Below are 20,656 nucleotides of genomic sequence, written 5' to 3' on the forward strand. Positions count from 1 at the left end.
CTCAGCCCTCCCTCCCCCACTGAACTCACACAGCTGCACACCAGGCACCCTGTTATAAAGTGATTTTATTAAATCGATTTGGACATACTGTAGGTCAAATAATATTTTCTGAAGATAACAATTATGGACTTTAAAGCTTGACATAAAATTAGTAGCTTCCAAAGTGTTAGTCATACTCCCCAGCAACAGCATGATAAAATAATTCAACTATGTAGAAATATAGAACTCTAGGACTAGCGGGAAAACTCGGAAAGCATGGAGGCTGCCAGCCTCCTGTGTGAGAACTCAGACCCAGAGAGGAAGTGATTGGCCCAAGCTCACATACCTAAACGTAGGAAAGCTAGAAATCAAATGGATTTTCTCCTAAAACTAAAATTCTATCCATGATATTTTCAGCTGGCCGTCAACTACAAGTCTAGGCTTCTCTCAAACACTCCACGTTACCACCACAGGGAACGGGTCAGAAGGCGCTTGTGCCAACTGGGCCTGGCAGGGGCTTCAGCAGGACCCTGCGCCAGCACCCGCCTGTGGAGGGACTTGCCAGTGGGCACACCTGGACCAAGGTCAGCCACTGATGGCTCAGCCCATCTCCCTGCTGCGTAGAGGTGTTAGTTACACAAACTGCCCTTGCCCTCCAGCTTAGCAGAAATCCAAATACAAAGAGAAAAACCAAGGCTTGCGTCAGCATCCCACCTGTGTCCAGACACCAGACTGTCACCCACTCAGAGCTCCAAAGAGCCTACATGTCCCCAAGGACTTCCTGAGCAAAAGGACTGTGTGGGGAACCAGCGACAACAGAATGAGAAGGAAAGCAAGTGACACACACGGATGCATTTTGTTCTTGTTGTCGGGGACTTTGGTCTTCAGAGAGTCCCTGCACCGCCATCACCCCAGCAAACCCACCAACCCAACAGGCCCAGGGCAGACCTGCGCTGGCGTCTCTCCCACGGCCACTGCCCCAGCCCTGCAGGGCTGGGCTGGAGCGAGTGCCCACCAAGGCTTCCCTGACCACTAGCTACTGCCGCCCCCCGCCCCGCCCCACCCCCCAGTTTGTTTTCTTCTTACCACTTAACCACTACCTCAAACTACATTGCGTACTAGCTTGCCCGTCTCCTGCCCTGGAAGCAGCCGCTGCTGCGTCCCTCGGGTGTCACCGGCCCCAGCAGGTGCTTGATAAGCACAGGAGTGGATGATCAGGTGTCCAGCCCCAGAAGGAACTGGCCTGCAACCCTGGCAAGGGGGACGGAACGCTGCACACACATGGCCGCCCGAGATCACCCACGCAGAAAATTCTCCTAGACACCACACCCCCACCCTCAGTGGGGTTCCCCGGCCAGCAAGAACTGCATGGCCCACAGGGGCCAGGGAAAGGGGGAGTCCTGGATGCACTAAATCCCTCTCGGCTTGCTTCTTCCTATTTACATTCAGCTAGTTTGGAAAAATTCAAGTTAAAAAATGTGACGCGGCCACTGGACAGTCCGTCTGAGTGACAGGGCACAGTGACTGGTTAGCAGAGATCCACACCATTACAGCGGCTTCCCTGGCAGACCAGTGACCAGGTCAGGGGTCACCTACAAGCTGACTGAAATTCAATGCCACCTAGGAAGGGGTGCAGTGAGGACAGATAGGGACATGTGGAAGCTATGTGGGCTGAATTGGTGGAAACTCCGAAGGACCGTGGGCCCCATCACCCCATCCCGCAGGCAGGACTCGGAGCTCCTGCGGGGAGAGGCCAGAGGGCGAGCGACGGGCAGCCAAGCACTGCCTGCAGGCTGCATGGTCTCCGCATGTGCCGACTTCCAGCAGGAGGCCCACACGCGGCCCTGACCAGGACCCAGCCGCCTGTAATGTGTGGACACTCACGGGGACGCCACGGTCAAGGCCATGTCATGGCACACGCCTGGCATGAACCCAGGAGGCAACCCAGTGCACGCCGCCTCAGAGCATTCTGCCAGGGGCTGCTGCACAGTTCCCAGGCTGCGTCAGGTACACAGGGCTTCCTTCCTAGTGGCACTTGTGGGTGTTAGGAGTCGGAACTGAGTGGAGGGCTCACAGAACTGCTATCTTGAGATGGTTTCTCTCCTTGGTGTGTACCCGCTGGTGGATGCACAGGCTTGTGCTCTGGCTGAAGGCCTTGCCACACTCATCACATTTGAAAGGCTTCTCGCCCGTGTGCACCCGCTGGTGGATGCACAGGCTGGAGCTCTGGCTGAAGGCCTTGCCGCAGCCACAGCACCTGTACGGCTTCTCGCCCGTGTGCACCCGCTGGTGGATGCACAGGCTGGAGCTCTGGCTGAAGGCCTTGCCGCACTCGTAGCATTTGTACGGCTTCTCGCCAGTGTGCACACGCTGGTGCATGCACAGGCTGGAGGTGTGGCGGAAGGCCTTGCCGCACTCTTCACACTTGAACGGCTTCTCGCCCGTGTGCACACGCTGGTGCATGCAGAGGTTGGAGCTGTTGCTGAAGCCTCTGCCGCACTCACTGCACACGTAGGGCTTCTCGCCCGTGTGCACGCGCATGTGGATCTGGAGGTGGGAGCTCCAGTTGAAGGCCTTGCCGCACTCGTAGCACTTGTAGGGCTTCTCCACCGTGTGGATTTTCTTGTGTCTGTTGAGCTTCGTTGTGGTGCTGAAGTCCTTCCCACAGTCGTCACACTTGTACACCTTCTCCCCCGTGTGGTCTCGCCAGTGGATGTGGAGCTCCGAGATGTGCAGGAAGCCCTTGTCGCACTTGTCACACTTGTGGGGCTTCTCGGCCGTGTGGATTTTCTGATGCATGAAGAGGTCGGCTCTCTCCGAGAAGAACTCCCTGCACATGGGGCACTTGTAGATCATCTTCGCTATTTGGTATTGTGGCTGGAGCGCAAAACGTCCTGACGGTGAGCTCCCCGAGCCCCTCACTCGGCCATGGCGGCCGCCTATCTCAGGCTCACTCCACGGGGCGAGTGGGCGGTCAGCCTGCGCCGCTCCCTGCCTGTGTCCCCAAACAAGAGCTCTGCCTGCATAGTGCCCTGGCCTGGAGCCACAGCTCACGGCGCAGTGGCACGCACACCCACAGACTTACGCCTCCCGGGAACCACAACTTTGAGATCCCAAGTTGACAACACCCCAAGGAGCTCCCAAGGTGCAAGCCCAAGCACAACCAGACCCTGGTCTTCCTCCCAGGGGAACCCCAGCCTCCTCCCTCGTTCCCAGAGCACGAGCAGCCCTATGGCCTCCCAACAGGACGTCCTCGTGCCCGGCACACCAGCCGTGCTGTGCAGGATGCAGCTCTGTGGGCTCTGGTGGGGATCTCTCGTGGGCAGCACCTGTAACACAAGCACAAACAGTCATGATGGGCTCTGCAAGAACCTGCTGCTGCTCAGCCAACACTCTGCCCACACAGCCTAAGTGCACACTCCAATTGCAACCTTTGACTGCAATAAGAACATGGAAAGGAAAGACAGCCCCCAAGGCAGGCACCTCCCCAGGCAGCAAGGATAAAGACCTGCTCTTGGGCGTGCAGCAGGCACACCCGGCGGCTTCACCCTCAGAACTTAGCACATATCCATGCATGGTGCCTGGACTCCGCCAGCCCTGCCGGCAAACATGGGGTGCACAGTCGTGGGCCTGCCAGCTGTCTCTGCAGGCACTGAGGTGTGTAGGATATGGACGAGTGGGGAGCTCCTGGTCACCCGTGTATGCAGGGCCCACCACAGCCTGGGGACCGCCCCCCATTCCCAGCTGCCTATGGCTGGTCACCCAGCAGTCAGCACTGCCAGACTTCTCCGTCACCAGGAACTCTACCTGCCTCGGTTCTCCAATCCGTGACTTGCAGCAGCGACCCACACACCACCATGAGCAGCCTCCTCTGGCAGCCTGTACGCAGGCAGGGCCCAGGAACCAGAGCTGCAGGCTGCCGAGGTGCTGGCCGGGTCAGCGTCTGCCTTGTCTGTGAACTGTCCCAGTGAAAGCCCACTACATGCCCCGGCCCCTTGTCCAGCAGATCAGCACAGTCCCTCAGAGCTGACTATGACCTCGGACCCACCCTGCACCAGGGGACACCAGCTTCCTGTCTGAAAAACAGGCCTGGGCCCCTCAGGTGCCTTCATCCCCCCCTCACCCCTCCAGGGTGGGCTCCGGCCTAGCCTGAGGCTGAGTCCCTGCCAACCGCTGGCTGGCAGCCAGGTCCCCATGGCACAGGTCGCCATGGACCAGCAGCAGCCTCTCCCATCCTGGTGCCACGTCGTAAGGCCAGGGAGTCCCCTTCTATCTCTGCTACCCAAGATTTCTTCACTTACTGTGACAAAATCAATCTACTGTGAAAGCCCAACTGGGGAAGCAGATGTCTCGGTTACGCCCTCCTCCACGGCAAGAGCCCTGCCAGCGCAGCATCACTGCCACTCTCCCTCCTAAATGTGTCTTGTTTTAGAAAGTAGCTATTTGGGCCTGGCATGGTAGCCTAGTGACTAAAGTCCTTGCCTTGCACGCATCAGGATGCCATATGGGCGCCGGTTCTAATCCTGACAGCCCCACTTCCCATCCAGCTCCCTGCCTGTGACCTGGGAAAGCAGTTGAGGACGGCCCAAAGCCCTTGGATCTTGCACCAGGCTCTGGGCTCCTGGCTTCGGATCGGTGCAGCACCAGCCATTGTGGTCACTTGGGGAGTGAATCATCGGACGGAGGATCTTCCTCTCTGTATATCTGACTTTCCAATAAAAAGTAAAATAAATCTTTAAAAAGTAGCTATTTTCCATCAAATCATTAATATTAGCAGGCAATGAGCTTAATGTGTTGAAATGAATGCCTGTGGTCCCGTGTGGATCCGCACCTGAGGCACTGCTGTCCCACACGGGTGACAGCTTCTCGGCTGCCACACTTCCCACCCAGCTGCCTGCTAGAACACCGGGAAATCAGCAGAGGGTCCCCTGTGCTCACCCAGGAGGCTTCTGGCCTTGGCCTGGCACAGCTCTGCCACTGCAGCCATTTGGGGAGTGAACCAGAAGACAAAAGATTCATTCTTGTTCCTCACTGCTTCTTTATAACTCTTTCAAATAAATAAATTTTCAAACTATATTAACAATAAATAAACCAGAGCCTGTCCCTCACATGTACCTAAACTCCTGGAAGGTCTTAATGTTGTCTACAAAAGGAAGCCATGGGAGGGAGATGGCTGAGAGTCCTCCTGAGACCTTGGAACCTTCCATTTCTTTATTCACTTTGAGAGGCAGAGCCAGAGCTCTCCCACCCACTGGCTCACTTCTCAGACACCAGCAACAGCCAGGACCATGTGAGGCCAGAGCCTGCAGCTGGGACAAGAACTCCATCCATCCTCCTGAGGGGATGGCGGGGACACAACTACCTGTGCCTCCCAGGCGAGTTGGACTGGGCAGGGGAGCTGGCCCGAGCAGCGTCTGGCCCAGCGCACCCACGTCCCCTTGTGTGAGCACTCAGCACCTGGGCAGAGCGGGACAGCCCAAGCCCACCAGCGCCTACAGCAACCAGCTTGGAACTGGAAACACAAGAAAAGTGTGCCTGTGTTGGGAGTTCCAATCAGACTCCACTCTTCTCGATGTACAAACACGTTGCCTTGGAGGACTCCGGCTGAACCCAGACAAACACCATGCTGGGGTCGGCATCCCACACAGGTGTCAGTCCCAGACTTTCCCATCTGGAGCGCCAGCCAGGAGGGCTCCTTCTCCGAGAACTCTGCCAGGTTCCTGGGTGGGCGCTATGCCTGCCTTCATGTCTGGGAACACGGCTCCGTGGAGGAACGGGAGGCACGCCTGGTTGCTGTTTAACTAGAAGGCACCACGGACTATGAAGTCAGGTCCAGAGAGGCAGCAGGAATGATGAGGTCAATGCTACGTCCTACTCCCCTTCATGAAGGGACCCGGAGGCCCCAGCTCGGGAGCAGCACGGGGGGCTGGGCAGAGCCCACCTGCTGAAGAGATTACGAGCATGCAGCACTGCCCGAGAGCCCCAGTACAGCTGAAGCTAAGTGTCTGCCTCTTTGTCTCCTATGCATGACACATGCACCCAATTTTCTAGATGGTTCTCTCCCGGGCAGAAGCTCCCGAAGCTGGGGGCTCTCACTCCACTATGAGCAAGCTCTGGCATGCCTGTCTCCTTCCCTCCCAACCTGGGGGCCGGCCTGTGTGTCCTGCGGCCTCTGCCTGGCCCCTCAGCTTCCTGCAGTGACATGTGCCTGAGGCACACAGTCCTGCCTGCACCCGCACACAGGCTCACAGTTAGCCCCTGGCAAATGTGTCACATACGCAGGAAGGCCTCGATACTTGCTGGGCAGAACATCAGGTTTGGTCAAAGAGTCAAAGTTCGTGTTGACATCCTTGCCAGATCCTTCCACCTACGTCAGGATGCCACGTGGACACCTGCAGCACGTTCACACGAAGCAAGGAGGGCCGGCTGCCCACTCAGTGGCTGAGTCTCTTGCCTCACCACGAGGCTGTAACCGTCCAGGTGGCATGCTAATGGGACTCAGCATGACCCAAGCTGCTGGCTGAGGGAAAGGGGGCACCCAGAGTCCCATGGGGCACTGCCAGAAGCCACACGCTGCCTGGCTTCCTCTGCACCCTAGGCGCACACGGCAACAGCATGCTAAGCACGGCCATCCAGGCTGTGCTGTGCCAACCTGGGCAAGACACACACTGTCCTCCTGCGTGCAGACAGAGGGGGAGGAAATGGTCCCCCAGCACACCCCGCAGTCACACACACACACACACACACACACACACACACACACACCACACGCAGCAAAGCAAACCAGTGCTGTGCCAGGAATGCCGTGGCCTGACACTAAGCCACAAACCCAGGTCCTGGAAGCTCCTGGCTGTTCAGACTTTGAGAAAAACACCAGAAACTCATGGAGGAACCAATACAGCTATAAAGGTTTTGAGACCTCAGTGAACGTGGGAACTGCAGGACAGACAGGATGGGCTGGTGTGGCGGCACAGCAAGGCAAGTTGCTGCTTGCGACATCGCCTTCCCCTATGGCAGCATGGGTTCAAGTCCCTGCTGTTCCACTTCTGACGCACTCCCTGCTTTGTGCCTGGGAGACGGAAGGAGACAGCCCCTGTCACCCGCACAGGAGGAGGACAGAGCTCCAGGTTCCCAGCTCCAGCCTGGCCCATTGGCTGCCACTGTCATTTGGGGAATCAGCAGACGGAATATAGTCTTGTCTCTGTTTCTGTCACTGTTAGATAAACAGAGCTTTAAAAAGACAGGACAGCACAGATCAGGTCCAGAAGGGACACCGAAGCGCTATTTCCCCAACCATGGGCACGTGTGAGTGCAGCATGGCAAAGTTTCCAAGAGCAAGAGACGCTGGGCCGCTCTGGGGCGGGGACAGCAGCTATGGCCTAGAGGCCCAGGAGCCAGGGGAGGCAGACCTCGGGAGATGTAGGCTGAGCACTGAGAAGTTTGTGCTTAAACTCCTATAAGCAGAGCCCGCCCCAAGGATGCAGGGACAGGCAGGGGAAACAGCAGAGGGCTGGGGTCAGAGGCCCAGGACAGCCCAGCAGGCGGGTGGGGCGGCCCTGGGACTGCGGGAGCCGAGAAGCAGCTGGCATGCACAGTGGAGACACTAGGGTCACCACGTGCTTGTAAGAACGGCTCCTAAAAACGGGCAGGCAGGGCTCGGCAGCGTGGCCTAGTGGCTAAGGTCCTCGCCTTGATCCCATATGGCCGCTGGTTCTAATCCCGGCAGCTCCACTTCCTCTCTATCTCTCCTCCTCTCAGTATATCTGACTTTGTAATAAAAATAAAATAAATCTTTAAAAAAAAAAACAAAACGGGCAGGCCTTGGTCAGAGGGTTGGCACAGGCCGGTGTGCTGCACAAGCCCTGATATCACAGCCAGCCTCGGCCCACTGCACCCCCAGAGCCACTCCTGGACTCTCTGGCTTGCCAGCCAAGAGAAGCTGGGCACAGACCAGGCCAGCCCAGGGCCTCGTTCCGGGTTGACCTTGTCCTACTGCAGGACCTGCCCCTAAAAGGCCAAAGGGAGATCACTGTGCCAGTGGAGACGCTGCCCCACCCAGCAGCTTTAGCATCACATACACCCGGGTTCAAATGGTCCCGGCACGCTACAGGGTTCGCAGGAGACCAGCTGGCACTGTGTCGCATGGGTATATCTGCTGCCTCCTAACCCTGCCACCTTTCGCAGTCATTCACAGTGGGCTGGTCACGCGTCAGTTTTGGGCACCCTGCTTCCCCTGGAGGCATCACAACAGGCTGGCATGGGAAGATTGTCCAAGGGCAGCTTTCATGGGGGAGGGGGCCCTGCAGGGTGCAGCGCAGGGCCCACGCCCCGGGATGCTGTGACCTGCCAGGTGGCTGGGGACACTGAGAGTGGGGGGTCAGAGGCCAAGGTACACCAAGAAGTAAAATCCACCAGGAGAAGCTAAGAGAAGAGAAAGAGCCGGGATCCACCAAGGGCATCCAGAGGGCGACACCAGGTCCTGGAAAGGCGGGGCCAGGCCATCTGTCTAGGCTCGGGAGGATGCCAGGCCCACTGCAGACCCCACCACTTACAGGGATCTCTACCAGTCTCTGCTCCTGGCAACAAAAGCCCCCCAAGACAGCTCAGCAACTGCCTTGACAGTCCCCCCAGCCTGCGTGCAGGACGTACCCCCAGTGGGTTCTCCCCTGCAGGCACAACCCTGAGGAAACATCTGAGGACAAAAATTTACCAAATGAAAAATACGAAAAGGAAATGGCAAAACCAATATTAGCACATGTTGCAATCTACAATTAATTGAATTAAGCTTAACTTTTTATAGTTTCTTTTTAAAAAATAAGGTTTATTTATTTTTATTGGAAAGGCAGATTTACAGAGAAAAGTTCAGACAAAAAAGATCTTCTATCCACTGGTTCTGCCACAGCCAGAGCTGAACCAATCCGGTCTGAATCCAGGCGCCTCCACTGGGTCTCCCACGCAGGTGCAGGGTCCCTAGGCTTTGGGCCACCCTCTAATGCTTCCCCAGGCCACAGGCAGAGAGCTGGATGGGAAGTGGAGCAGCCAGGACATGAAAATGGCATCCAAATGGGGTGCCAGCACTTGTAGGCAGAGGATTATAGTTTGAAACAGGCCAGTCACATGGGCGACCAGATGATGTCTTTAAAACTTCATACAACATCAAGGCCCCAAGAGGTCGCAAGCCATCCAGGGCAGCAGACGTGGGTCTGGGTCAGAACCTGTCCATAGCGCCCCACACATGCTAACGTCTTACACTACCCCTTAGATGGGTATACCTTCCACCCCTTTGTAAGCACCCTCTGATGTAAGGCCCTCTGATGCTCACCTGAGAGACCTACCCTAAGTGAGTGGAGCCACACAAGCAAACAGATGGCCCTGGGTAAGTGAAAGCCCAAACCTGTGGTCGGTACCCAAACACCAGTCAGAAACCAGGCACCTCCAGTTCCCCGGTCCTCCTCACGTTTGGGTGGAGGCTCAACGTGAGAAAACATGGGGACCAAAACTTACACAAAGCTGCCATCTTCTGCCCTGAAGTGACGGTGTGCGACGCAGACAGCCATGTCCCTTGCAGCTCTGGTCACTGCTGACCACAGCTCAGACAATAGGCATGGATTTTGCTACCGGCTGGTGCAGCTGGCCCTGGCCACACCTGGCTTTTACAGAGCCCCTATAGGAGCCTTCCCCTCTCCCGCCAGGCAGCACCACTCCTGGGGGACGCAAACACTGTGTAAAGCACACAAAACAGCCTCCCCTACACAACTCTCCAATCCCTGAAAGCAACCACAATTAAATGTTCCCCGTGTCTTCTTCCAGACTTTCTCTTATTTGTCTTCAGAACATATGCTTTATTCTGTATCTTATTAAACTTGCTCTTCCAGTTGAACAGCACATTACAAACATCCATCCTGGCGCTGTCACTATATCCACAGCTATCTCCTTTGTCGACTTCCCTAGGAAGGTGAATGCTGTGGCCCAGCATGCTAAGCTGCTGCCTGCAGGGCCACCACCCTGCAGGACCACAAGTTCCAGCCCTGGCTGCTCCATTTCTGACCCAGCTCCCTGCCACACACCTGGGAAAGCAGCAGAGAACGGGACCCTGGACCCGTGCGGGAGACCCCAAAGAAGCTCCTGAAGAGCTCAGCTTCAGTTGCTGCTGCCACTTGAGTGAATCAGCAGATGGGGGCTCTTTCCATCTCTCCTCTCTGTAAAATTTGCATGATAAAAACTCTAATCCTGAAAAGACAATTCAGGGCATCTCTTCCAAACAAGCTGCAGCAGCCGCCCTCAAGGGACCCAGGAACCACCTGCAGCACTGTGTGTTCCACAGCGTCACACTGTCACCGGAAGCCAATCCAGCCTTACGGCACTGCATGCCTCCCCTCTCCATTGCCCTGACCTCAGCGAAGGTCTGCCTGGACACTTCTCAGAGGACCAGTCATACCCTCCATTTACCATTCACTCCATCAATTTTTCTTTTACTTATTTTTTCCCCATCATCTGTAATGCTTTTTGTAACAAAGAAATATCAGCCTTGATTGCAGACCCATTTATCGCTCTCCCTTTATGATTTCAGGTCTTGGTCTACCCCCTCCCCCCCCAAAAAAAAGCATTTTCCAAAACCCCCTCTAGCCTCATCACCTAGCTTGCATTTCCCTTCAATGTTAGTGCAGGGTTCTGAGCCAGCTCTGCAGGCCACCCAGCTCATTCTGGAAGTAGTGAAGCAAGAGCCATTTATCCCCACAGCCTTGAGTTCTCATTTCCGACTGCTGGAGAAGGCTGTGTCTCGGGGGACCCTGGGCCCCACTTCCTGTGTGCTGCTGTCAGCTGCAGCAAGTCCATCCAAAGGCTCCAGCGAACACACCAAGCTGCTGGCCCTGGCATGTGTCCTCTGGCAGTGGACTTCAGAAGCAAGGCCAGCGTCCCGGGGCGTCACCTGCAGCTGAGACCATGGCGTCAGGAGGACGTGCTGGGGCAGGGCGCACACCCCTCTACATCCTGTATGTGCAAGTCCATCTTTTCTTCATGTAGCACTGGTACTGGTGTTTTATTCTTGAAGCTTCTCTACTTGTCTCGCTACCGAGAATACCATCTTATTCTTCTGAAGGATTACCAGTGAGATCTTCAAAATTTAACAAAATTTATAGCAGGTGCATGGTCTTTTCACATCCCATATACACTGAGATGTGGAATTTCATTACTTTCCTATTTGCATGAATCCTTTACAAATTAAAGACACCAACTCTACCACCAATTGCGCCTTTTCCTACTTCGTGGCTTTTGCCTTTAATAAGCTTTCACTCCCCTTTTCTCTGTTAAGAAGTTTAAAATGGAGACGGTGGGGAGGCTTCCCATGGTTTGGAGGATAGCAACATCAGTTGTGGGAGCTATGAGGAGCCTGACCCCAAGTCGAACACCCAAGACACAAGCTTCAGCAGCATCGGTGGGTATGAGGTATCAGAGGAGGAAGACGATGATGAGGAGGAACAGCAGTACTCTGGGCCGAGTGTACTAAGCCAGGTCCACCTCTCAGAGGACGAGGAGGACAGTGAGGAGTTCCACTCCAATGCTGGGGACAGTGACTTGGACTCTGATGAATGAGGCTTCCTTTGGGCCTCCTTGGTCAGCCTTCCCTGTTTTCCAGCCTAGGTGGTTCACCATTCCCCAATTTAATTTGTTTCTATTTGTATGCTGTCTGATCCTGAAATCACTAGAATAACTAACACCTTTAGCCTTTAAAAAATAGTGAGTAACTAGGAATAAATCATCTCTCCTGGTCTGGGACAATGTTACCCTCTGATCAAAACAAAGCAACTCCCTTCCCCCTATCACTACCAGATAGAAACAAGCTCGTTCTTCTTGTCTTCCTTTAACTTCATCTGTTGCTCTTGATCTAATTTTCATCTGGGAAGGAGAAATTATAAAAGGACTAATTATGTCCTCTTGATGTGTTAGGAATTTCCTAGCATAATATCATCTCAGTTTTCTAATTTGCAGGCTGCATAAGTGAGAGTTCCCCTGCTGGGACAGAGAATTGGGATCTGGGAGGCTCTGTGCCACATTTAACAGACCTGCTGGACAAACTACCGTTATTTTGTGATTTATTTGATTATGCAATGCCTTGTTCCTAAATGAATTTGAGGCAAATGACTATAGATTTTTGAAACCAACTATATGTCAGAAGCAATATGTGGTCTTAAAATAAATATGTTCTGTCCCTCCCCCATCCACCCAGGGGAAATAATGGGAAAATGGTAAGTTCCTTAGGACAAAATGGTAAGTTTCTTTTCATGCTTGGGATATGGTTCTGTGCATAGTAGGTACTCAGCAAATGTTCCTAAAGCATTGGTTCCTCAAGAGTTAAATTACTGAGTACCTGCTCCAAGATAAACACTCCATCAGATCCTTTGGATGGAAAGGTAACTCAAAACATGTAAATGAATTACTGCAGTACTGTGAGATAAGTACAATTAAGAAGCTAGCTATAAAGTATAGGGGTAAATAGAGAAGTGATTATGTCTTGAAAAAAGTTGGGAAGTCTTGTCTTCTAGAGATCATTTTTAAGCCGATTGTTGGAAGAATTAGGGACTTGCCAGATGGCAAAGTCCAGGTAGAATGTAACACAAAGTGAAAAGGCCAAAATCTAGGAATGACAGAGTGTGTTCCTAGTTTGTTTGTTTGATTGTACTGCCTTTGTTTCAGGAAGAATTTAAGGTCATTTATGTTCCAGTCTTTTCATACTGGAGTGGTTAGAGATGAGACTCAAAGATGGCAGGAAGTATATTATCAAGAGTTTTGTAATTGATGCTTGAATATGAATTTTATAAAATGGAAAACGAACCCAAGAGGACTGATAATCAGATTTGTTGTGAATTTTCTGTATATTGAATGAATGAAGATAGAAACTGAAGATTAATATGTACATTTACATGATTTCATTTTTGTAAAAGGCAAAAGTGCATTGATGTGTGTTTATATATACTTGTATATACAAAGGAAAATGTTTCAAAGGATATACTTTAACTTGTTCACAGTGATAACCTCTGGGGAATGGGATTAGAGGGAAGGGGATTTATGTGGCTGTCTGTATACTGGGTGGGATATTGTGCTTTTATTTCTGTATTTGAATTTTAATAAATATGTATTATTTATAATAAAAAAACTACAAATGAAACATGGAAAAAAAAAAAAAGAAGTTTAAAATGTGTACGGAACCTAATCCCTTCTTCACCGATTCTAACAGTATCAAGTGCTGCAGGGCCCTGCAGGAGCCAGGACCTCCCAGCACCTGCACGGAAGGATGGGGACGTGCCCACCTGGCAGAGGGGCAAGGCTCACTTCCTTTTTCTGGGACAGGGTGTCCCTGATGACTGCTCTGTGCCTCCTCCACTCCCACAGCGGCTGCTCAGCAGGCCCGGAGACTGCTACAGGTAACTCTAGGGCAGAATGTGGCTCCGGGACGTGCTCAAACCCCACGTGTCAGCAGCTTCCCACGGAAGTGCTGGGCCAGGACATGGCTGGGCACTGGGGACGCCCCTCTAGCCCTGCAGGGCGTATCCCAGTCTCCTCCACGCAGCGTGGACTCCACTGGCTGCTCCCAGGAGGGACACGCTTCCTTTTTGTAATGGGTCAGAACCAGGTGTTTGTAATTTCCTTATTTGGTTTTTGCCAGGTTATTTCAGTATTCAAGAAGCTATTAATCGTACACACATCATGTCTCTACCCACTGTTCTACCTGAGAATTTTTCTGGTTTTTTTTTTGGATAACACCTACAAACACGTTCCTTCCACTGCAGGCTCTCACCTCACTCCTACACACATCACATCACTTAAAAAACACATGCTCTTCCCACCCTGATCAACTATGTAAACTTCAAAAAAACAAATAATACAGGTTAAATAATGTCTCAATTTTATTTTAACTTGATAAGTTTCCATTTAGTATGGGAAACTAGTTCAACATTTATAGGCACTTTTCTCCCTAAAAGTGTCTTTCTATTCCTATGTTTATTGATTTTTTTTCTCCAGAAATGAGGAGTAAATTTTCAGGTCAAGCATCTATTTGGCGTTAGTGTAGCTGGCTGTGTGAATTCAATGTGAGTCCAAGCTTAGGACCTGCCTCTCCCAGAAGGGTCTGCCTGGTCCTCCTGCTGTGCCCCCCCATACCCCCACCCTCTGGTGTGGCAAGTGGAGTGGCTGTTTAACAACACAAACCTATAAGTCACTCCTCTGGTTCAAGCCCCAGCCCTTACAATGGTTCCCCAGTTCACTCCGGATGAAACTGTCCTTGCAAGCCCCTGCAGAACCTGGCTCTCAGCCTGGCCACCCTGCCCCTCACCACCCAATGTCTCCATCCCCAAGCTGGCCTTCCGCTTCAGTAATGGGCAAAGCCTTTCCCCTTCCGGACCTTCCCACATGCTGTTCTGTGCCCGGAAAATTACACCTCCCCTCGGCCCCCGCCAGTAGGGGAGGGATCTTCCACAGACCAGCTCTCCCCAGTCTACCACTCAGTCCCCTTTGCACATGCCCTCACACCAGGTGCCAATGGCACAGCAGACGCTAGGCTGTGAGGGTGTGCCCAGGCGTCCAGTAGAGGACCCCTCCCCTTGGGGCCACAGAGGCAAGCTGCCCTTGAGGGCTGCCCTACAGACCCTCTGAGCTGAGAACCTGCAAACACCCCTCCCAGGGCAGCTCCTGTAATTCCTAGTGTCAGCACTGCCACTAACCAGCAAGCTCCTGGCTCTATGCCCAGGGAGAGCCCCCCATCCAGGCCTGGGCACGGGGAAACTGAGGCTGTCTTGCCCAAGGTCACAGGCCCATGGCTGCTTCGGAGGGAGGGGTGTGCCTGCAAGCAGATCTCCTAACCAGAGCTCTCGGCTCACCCCCCCCCCCCCCCCCCGTCTAGCCCCTGTAATTAGCACTGGGCAAAGATTCCATCTCCTCAGAGAACTCACACCCCAAAAAGCTGCTTCAAAATTCAAATTTCAATTGCTCTCTGCCCAGAAAAAGGCTCAAAACAAACAAACAAAACAAAAAACAAACCAAACTACTGAATAGCCCACCTCGGGATATGACAGAGCAGTTCTGGAAAGTGAGTGCGACATGACAGGCGAGCACCAGTACCCGATCAAACCAGCAAGGGCTCTGTCCCGCACACGGGGAGTATTCACAAGCACCCAGAGGGACATGTGCAAGGAAAAAAAAGTACAAAGACTCCAAGTATTTTCAGAAGCCCAGAAGGGTGCTTGTCCCACACACCAGAGGTTGGCGGAGACGTTTACCTCCTCTGAGATGTGTTGAGCTCAAATAATAATAATAAATAATAAAGAAGTCAGCGCATTACTCTACGGGTTTTAAATCCATTTTCTAACGTTCCACTAACCTTTGGTTCACACAAGGTCATTTCTCTCAGAAACCTGGGCTCCCCCAGGTGGGAAGACAAAACCCCATTAAAGAAAAAAAAAGCTTCATCCTGCTGAAACAACACACGGTCCACACCGCGCAACGCGCTCCTTCGAGAGGGCTTTCCGGGGACCCTTCTCCGCTCTCGGGGCTCCTTTGTTGCACCGAGCGAGCCGGGCAACAAACTAGCAACTGGAACGCGGGGGAGTTGAGAGTCGGGCAGAGCAGGTTTCACAAAGGGCTGGAGGGAGACCCGCGTCCCGAGCCAGGCCCCGGGTCCTGCGGGGGCGGGAGGCGAGGCGGTGCCAGCCCGCTTACCTGCCCGAGAAGCGGCCCTCGCTGCGGTCAAACAATGGAGACGTCCGGCGGCGGTGGCCCCGTGCGCCCAGGGCTCCTCATCACCTGCGCGGGATGCTCGTGGCCTCTGCCGGACCCGGCGCTGCGAACACACGCCATCACAACCCCGCTGGCGGGGCGCCCCGACCTCGGGAGCCCTGCGCCCCGAGCCCCCGGCGCGGCCCTGACCGGCCTCTCCCGGGGACCCGCCTGGACCGGCTCCAAGGCGCGCGGCCCCACGGCGCTCCGAGGGCGGCCGCGCTCCCCCTTCCCTGCCCAGCCCCGGGCTCCGACAACAATGGAGCCCGGCCCGGGAGGCCAGCTCCCGCGGGGCCGCCGCCCGGCCTCGCCCGCTGCCCACCCCCCTCCTCGCCTCGATCCGGCCGCCATCGGGGACCCCCGGCGCCGCGCGACGACGCCCCGAGGCCCGGCCGGCCCGGCCGCCCGCTGGAGAGCGCGATGGGCCGGGGGTGGGAGCGCCGCGCTGCCCTCGGCCGGGCGCTGCCCTCGGTCGGGCGCCCCTGCGCCCCGCCGCGGCCCCAGGCCAGTCCGCACCGAGGGGCTGTTTTCCTTTCTCTTGAATCCACTCCGCCTCCTCGCCGCCCCCGGCCCGCTCCCCGGATCCCCGCCCCGCAGAGCCGATCCCACAAGCTCGGCCGTCGCCAACTCACTCCAAGTGAGGGGCGTCGGCGCCCCGGGCCGCGGGCTCCGCGCACCCACCCCGCCGCTCCTCCTCCGGGGACACCTCACAGGTGCGCCTCCCAGCCGCGCGCGCGCGCGCGCGCCCCCCGCACACCCGGACGCCTCGGGGGCTCAGCGCGCGTGCGCACGCACGCGGCCGGGGGGGGGCGGGACGGAGCGCGCACGCAGGCGCGCCACCTCCGCCTCGCACCGCCGCCCGGCGCGCGCGCGCTCCCGCTCGCTCCACCCACGGGCCGCCCGGGGCCCGCGTTACCCGGGGCAACCGCAGTGCGGCCGCACCTGAGCTGTGCGCCTGCGTCCCGCGCCCGCCGGCCCTCGCCCCTCACGGCCCGCCGCCTCCCAGGCTGCACCGCGGCGAGCGCTCGCTGGGCGCCGGCGAGATGCTGGGAGCGGGCGGCGCCCGCTGACCTCGCTGGGCCGCCCGGCCGGGGCCTGCCCGCCCCGCCCATGGGCTGCGGGAGGACCGCCTGAAGGACTCGCCGCCACGGCCGCGCCCGCAGGTGAGGCGAGTCCCAGCCGCGCTCACCTGGCGGCGCCGAGAACCGACCGCGAAGCCCTCTCCCCGCGCGCCGCGGGCTGGGCTGGCTGGGCGCCCCGACAGCACCCCGGGGGGCTCGCGTCCAGGGTGCGCCCGGTGCGGCAGGAGAGGCCGCGGCCGCCCGCCTGGAGCCGCATTGCAGGTGCGGCGGGGGTGTGCCCTGCGACCGGAGCCCGCGGGCGGCCAGGCGGAGACCCGGGCCCGCAGGTGGTCTCCCGGGCTGGGCTGGCGGGGTCTGTAGCCCCCTGGGCTGAGGTGGGGTCTCTAACCCCTGGGCTGAGGTGGGGTCTCTAACCCCCTGTGGGCTGAGGTGGAGTCTCTAACCCCCTGTGGGCTGAAGTGGGGGTCTCTAACCCCCTGTGGGCTGAGGTGGGGTCTGTAACCCCCTGGGCTGAGGTGGGGTCTCTAACCCCCTGTGGGCTGAGGTGGGGTCTGTAACCCCCTGGGCTGAGGTGGGGTCTCCAACCCCTGGGCTGAAGTGGAGTCTCTAACCCCCTGTGGGCTGAAGTGGGGTCTGTAACCCCCTGTGGGCTGAGGTGGGGTCTCTAACCCCCTGTGGGCTGAAGTGGGGGTCTCTAACCCCCTGTGGGCTGAGGTGGGGTCTCCAACCCCCTGTGGGCTGAGGTGGGGTCTCCAACCCCCTGGGCTGAGGTGGGGTCTCTAACCCCCTGGGCTGAGGTGGGGTCTGTAACCCCTGGGCTGAGGTGGGGTCTCTAACCCCTGGAGTGAGGTGGGGTCTCTAACCCCCTGTGGGCTGATGCGGGGTCTCTAACCCCCTGTGGGCTGATGCGGGGTCTCTAACCCCCCTGGGCTGATGCGGGGTCTCTAACCCCCCTGGGCTGATGCGGGGTCTCTAACCCCCCTGGGCTGATGCGGGGTCTCTAACCCCCCTGGCTGATGCGGGGTCGCTAACCCCCCTGGGCTGATGCGGGGTCTCTAACCCCCCTGGCTGATGCGGGGTCTCTGACCCCCCTGGCTGATGCGGGGTCCGTAACCCCCAGGTGCAGCCCGGCCGCTGCTGAGGTGAGGGCAAAGTACCTGCCAGCCTGCCGGGGCCTGTGAGAGCGTCCAGCTTGCACTGCCAAGTTTAAACTTTGGGATTTCAGAGGTGCTTCATGAGCGCTGTGTTTTGTTTCAGTGGCTCTCTGTGTGTCTTCTCTGCGTTTGCTCGTCGTTGTAGACAAAAAAGCTGTATGTACAGTGAGGGTTTTTTTTTTTTAATTTTTACTCCCCAAATTGACTTGAAATATATTTCTTTTGGGTGAATTTTCCAGATATGTTTGAAAGAAAGCTTTATAATGTGATTTTGTGTGTACATATATATGTGTGTGTGCGTATAGGCAGGAGCTTCAAAAGTCTGTGGCAATGCAATAAGAAGATTGTGTTATTGGAGGATTGGAACTACTTGCAGCATTTTTCCTGCTAGCAGCCTGCGTGTGCTTCCTCAAGCCCCTCCCTGCAGACACCAACTGAGAACCCTTAAAATAATTACTCCTGTGTCATTGTGTGATTACTCAGGAAGTTTAGACGTTTCTGAAAGGTCATCCATTTATTTCATGTTTATTGTTGTGTTTCAACACGGCAGTGTAAGAAACAGGCTTTTTTTTAAGAATTAGATACTTTTATTAACTTTTTTCTTGAAAGTAGATGAATCCTTTTACTTGAGTCATTTGTCTTGGGTTCTTAACTCTTTTCTGCTGTGAACTGGATAAACTGATTGTGAAGTCATCGCCAGCTGGGATGTTTGTAGCGCTCCTGGTGGTAGTGGCCGTGTCTGCCTTTAAGGGCCAGTTACGAAGTGACCTGGGTCTGTTCTTCCTTCTGTCTGGAACGAGGTCTGCCGTAAATAGCCCTGCTACATAATGGGCACATTGTGTACCCACGGACGCGCGGATCTCCACGACGGCCGTGACTGGGCGCCGCCTGTACCTGCCTCAGCGGGGCCGCAGCCCGCCTGGGTCGCGCCTGTGTCATGGCACAGCGCTGGGCTCAGGCTTGGGCCGCGAAGGGAGCAGCTGGGTGATGGGAGGGCGTGGCAGGGCTGCGGCACTTGGCACGACTGTTCTGAGGGCAGGGAGTCCGGGAGACCCAGGCAGAGGCCGACATCACGCTGCTCGAGGTGTGAAGTTGTCCGGGGTTAGACCGTCCAGCGACCACGAGAGGGGCCTGCTTCCTCATCCAGGGCTGACCCCGCGACTGACTGTGAGCGGCTGCAGGAAGTCACAGGGTGGGGAGTTGCCTTCGAGGGGTCCAGCTGGGCTTGGGGCTTTGCGCCTTTCCCTCCTGGCCCTGTGGGCCTCATTTCTTATGCTGGTTTCTGCAGTGGTGGCGCAGCCGTCTGTCCTGAGCCCTGCGTCCAGCCTGGGCAGGTTTTCCCCGGCTTGGGCCGGCTGGCCATCAGAGGTGGCTCCAGTCCCATTGCCATGGCCTGGCAAAGCACCTCTCACCGTGTGGGCTTTGAGTCGTGTTAGTTGTGATTTATCTTTCTCCCATTGACTTTTCTTTTTCTGCAGTGAACTTGTAATCAGGTGGAAAACGATCTTTTCTAGGGCATCAAGCACAGGAGTCTGTCAAAAATGGGGTGATGGCAGCCCTCCCTCTGAGTCAGCAGGTTGGGAACATACATCTTTTTTTTTTTTTTTTGTCCTTAGCAGCAAATATTGTTAAAGATACTGACCCAGAGGTGATTCCTGTGCTAGCTGTGCACTTTAGCTTCTTTATTTCATTACTCAAACATTACTCAAGTTTCACAGCAGAAAGTCCAGTCGGATCCACCCACAGTAAGTGGCATTGATTTTTTTCTCCCCAGTATGTCTGTGTGGTTTTTAAATACATTCTGGCAGCCAAAGATATGGCTTGAGGTGTAGAGTTTCAAGATGGAAGGAATTGGAGCTCTGGGTTTGAAGATGGGCTTCATGTGTGCCAGCCAGCCTGCCCTGGGCATGGTGCTGACCTCAGCCTCAGGCGCCTGACCCAGCCCGCACAGCAGAGGGGATGCTCCCCGACCCCCAGCTCAGCAGCAAGATAGGGGGTCACTGGGTTGGGACAGAGCCCTCTCCTGTCAGCCGGAGTGCCCATGGCACGTGGAGCAAGGTGGTACCAAGGCCAGGGGAGCTAAACCAGGGTCTGACTTCGAATTTAGGAACAAGTCAGGAAATCACAATTCTGAGGTGATGTGTGTATGTATTTGATGTTTAAAAACAGCTCCCCTGTCCTTTGTCCTGATTACTGCTCGGAATTCCTATGAGAAGTGAAGGGACAGGGACTGTCCGTGTTTGAACGGGGACACAGCGTGTATTTATTCCACAACCATGACAGGAGAGAAGAAGAACCCCTGAGTTTTCTGGCCAGCCAGAAGATACAATAAGGAAACCTGGGAGGAATTTAATCAATAGGAAAATCACGCATGTTACTTTAAATACATTTACCAGGCCAGCAGATACACCAAGTCAGGTTGCCAGCAGGAATCAGCCTTGTTAGAGCTGAGGTTACATCAGAAAGCTACAAGCCACAGCCTCTGCATGTCTTAAAGGACATCATGGAGAAACATGTGTTGATATGCAGACTGAAACTCAGTGGAGTAAAGTGAGCAAAGGCTAGGGCTCAGAGCGTTATCCCATACTAATAGGAAGCCAGAAGCATCCAGTCCCTAGGAGGAAAGGGATGTGTTTCAGACTGCGCAGCGAGCCGCCATTGTGCAGCGTC

General features: G+C 55.4%; 2 protein-coding genes and 1 long non-coding RNA gene across 3 annotated transcripts in view; 1 reads left to right on the forward strand and 2 right to left on the reverse strand.

Annotated features, from left to right (window-relative positions):
- Nucleotides 1–1,777: 1,777 nt before the first annotated feature.
- On the reverse strand, nucleotides 1,778–3,180 carry ZNF664 (zinc finger protein 664). The gene has a single exon (XM_004595412.2). It carries the CDS (start codon nucleotides 2,833–2,835, stop codon nucleotides 2,050–2,052), a length of 786 nt encoding a protein of 261 aa, XP_004595469.2. The 5' UTR covers nucleotides 2,836–3,180; the 3' UTR covers nucleotides 1,778–2,049.
- A 34-nt stretch (nucleotides 3,181–3,214) lies between these two features.
- On the reverse strand, nucleotides 3,215–16,573 carry LOC131478267 (uncharacterized). The gene is made up of 3 exons (XR_009244389.1): nucleotides 16,383–16,573; nucleotides 15,694–15,814; nucleotides 3,215–3,308 (listed from the first exon to the last, which is right to left on the reverse strand). It is a non-coding gene; the product is annotated as an uncharacterized LOC131478267 (long non-coding RNA).
- A 181-nt stretch (nucleotides 16,574–16,754) lies between these two features.
- The window catches only part of CCDC92 (coiled-coil domain containing 92), a 28,805-nt gene continuing 24,903 nt past the window's right edge, over nucleotides 16,755–20,656 (forward strand). The window contains exon 1 of the mRNA XM_058656547.1: nucleotides 16,755–16,913. The gene's annotated coding sequence lies outside the window, so the exon portion shown is untranslated. The remainder of the gene's footprint in view (nucleotides 16,914–20,656) is intronic.

This window comes from Ochotona princeps, chromosome 29 (genome assembly GCF_030435755.1).
Source record: "Ochotona princeps isolate mOchPri1 chromosome 29, mOchPri1.hap1, whole genome shotgun sequence".
Taxonomy (NCBI): domain Eukaryota; kingdom Metazoa; phylum Chordata; class Mammalia; order Lagomorpha; family Ochotonidae; genus Ochotona; species Ochotona princeps.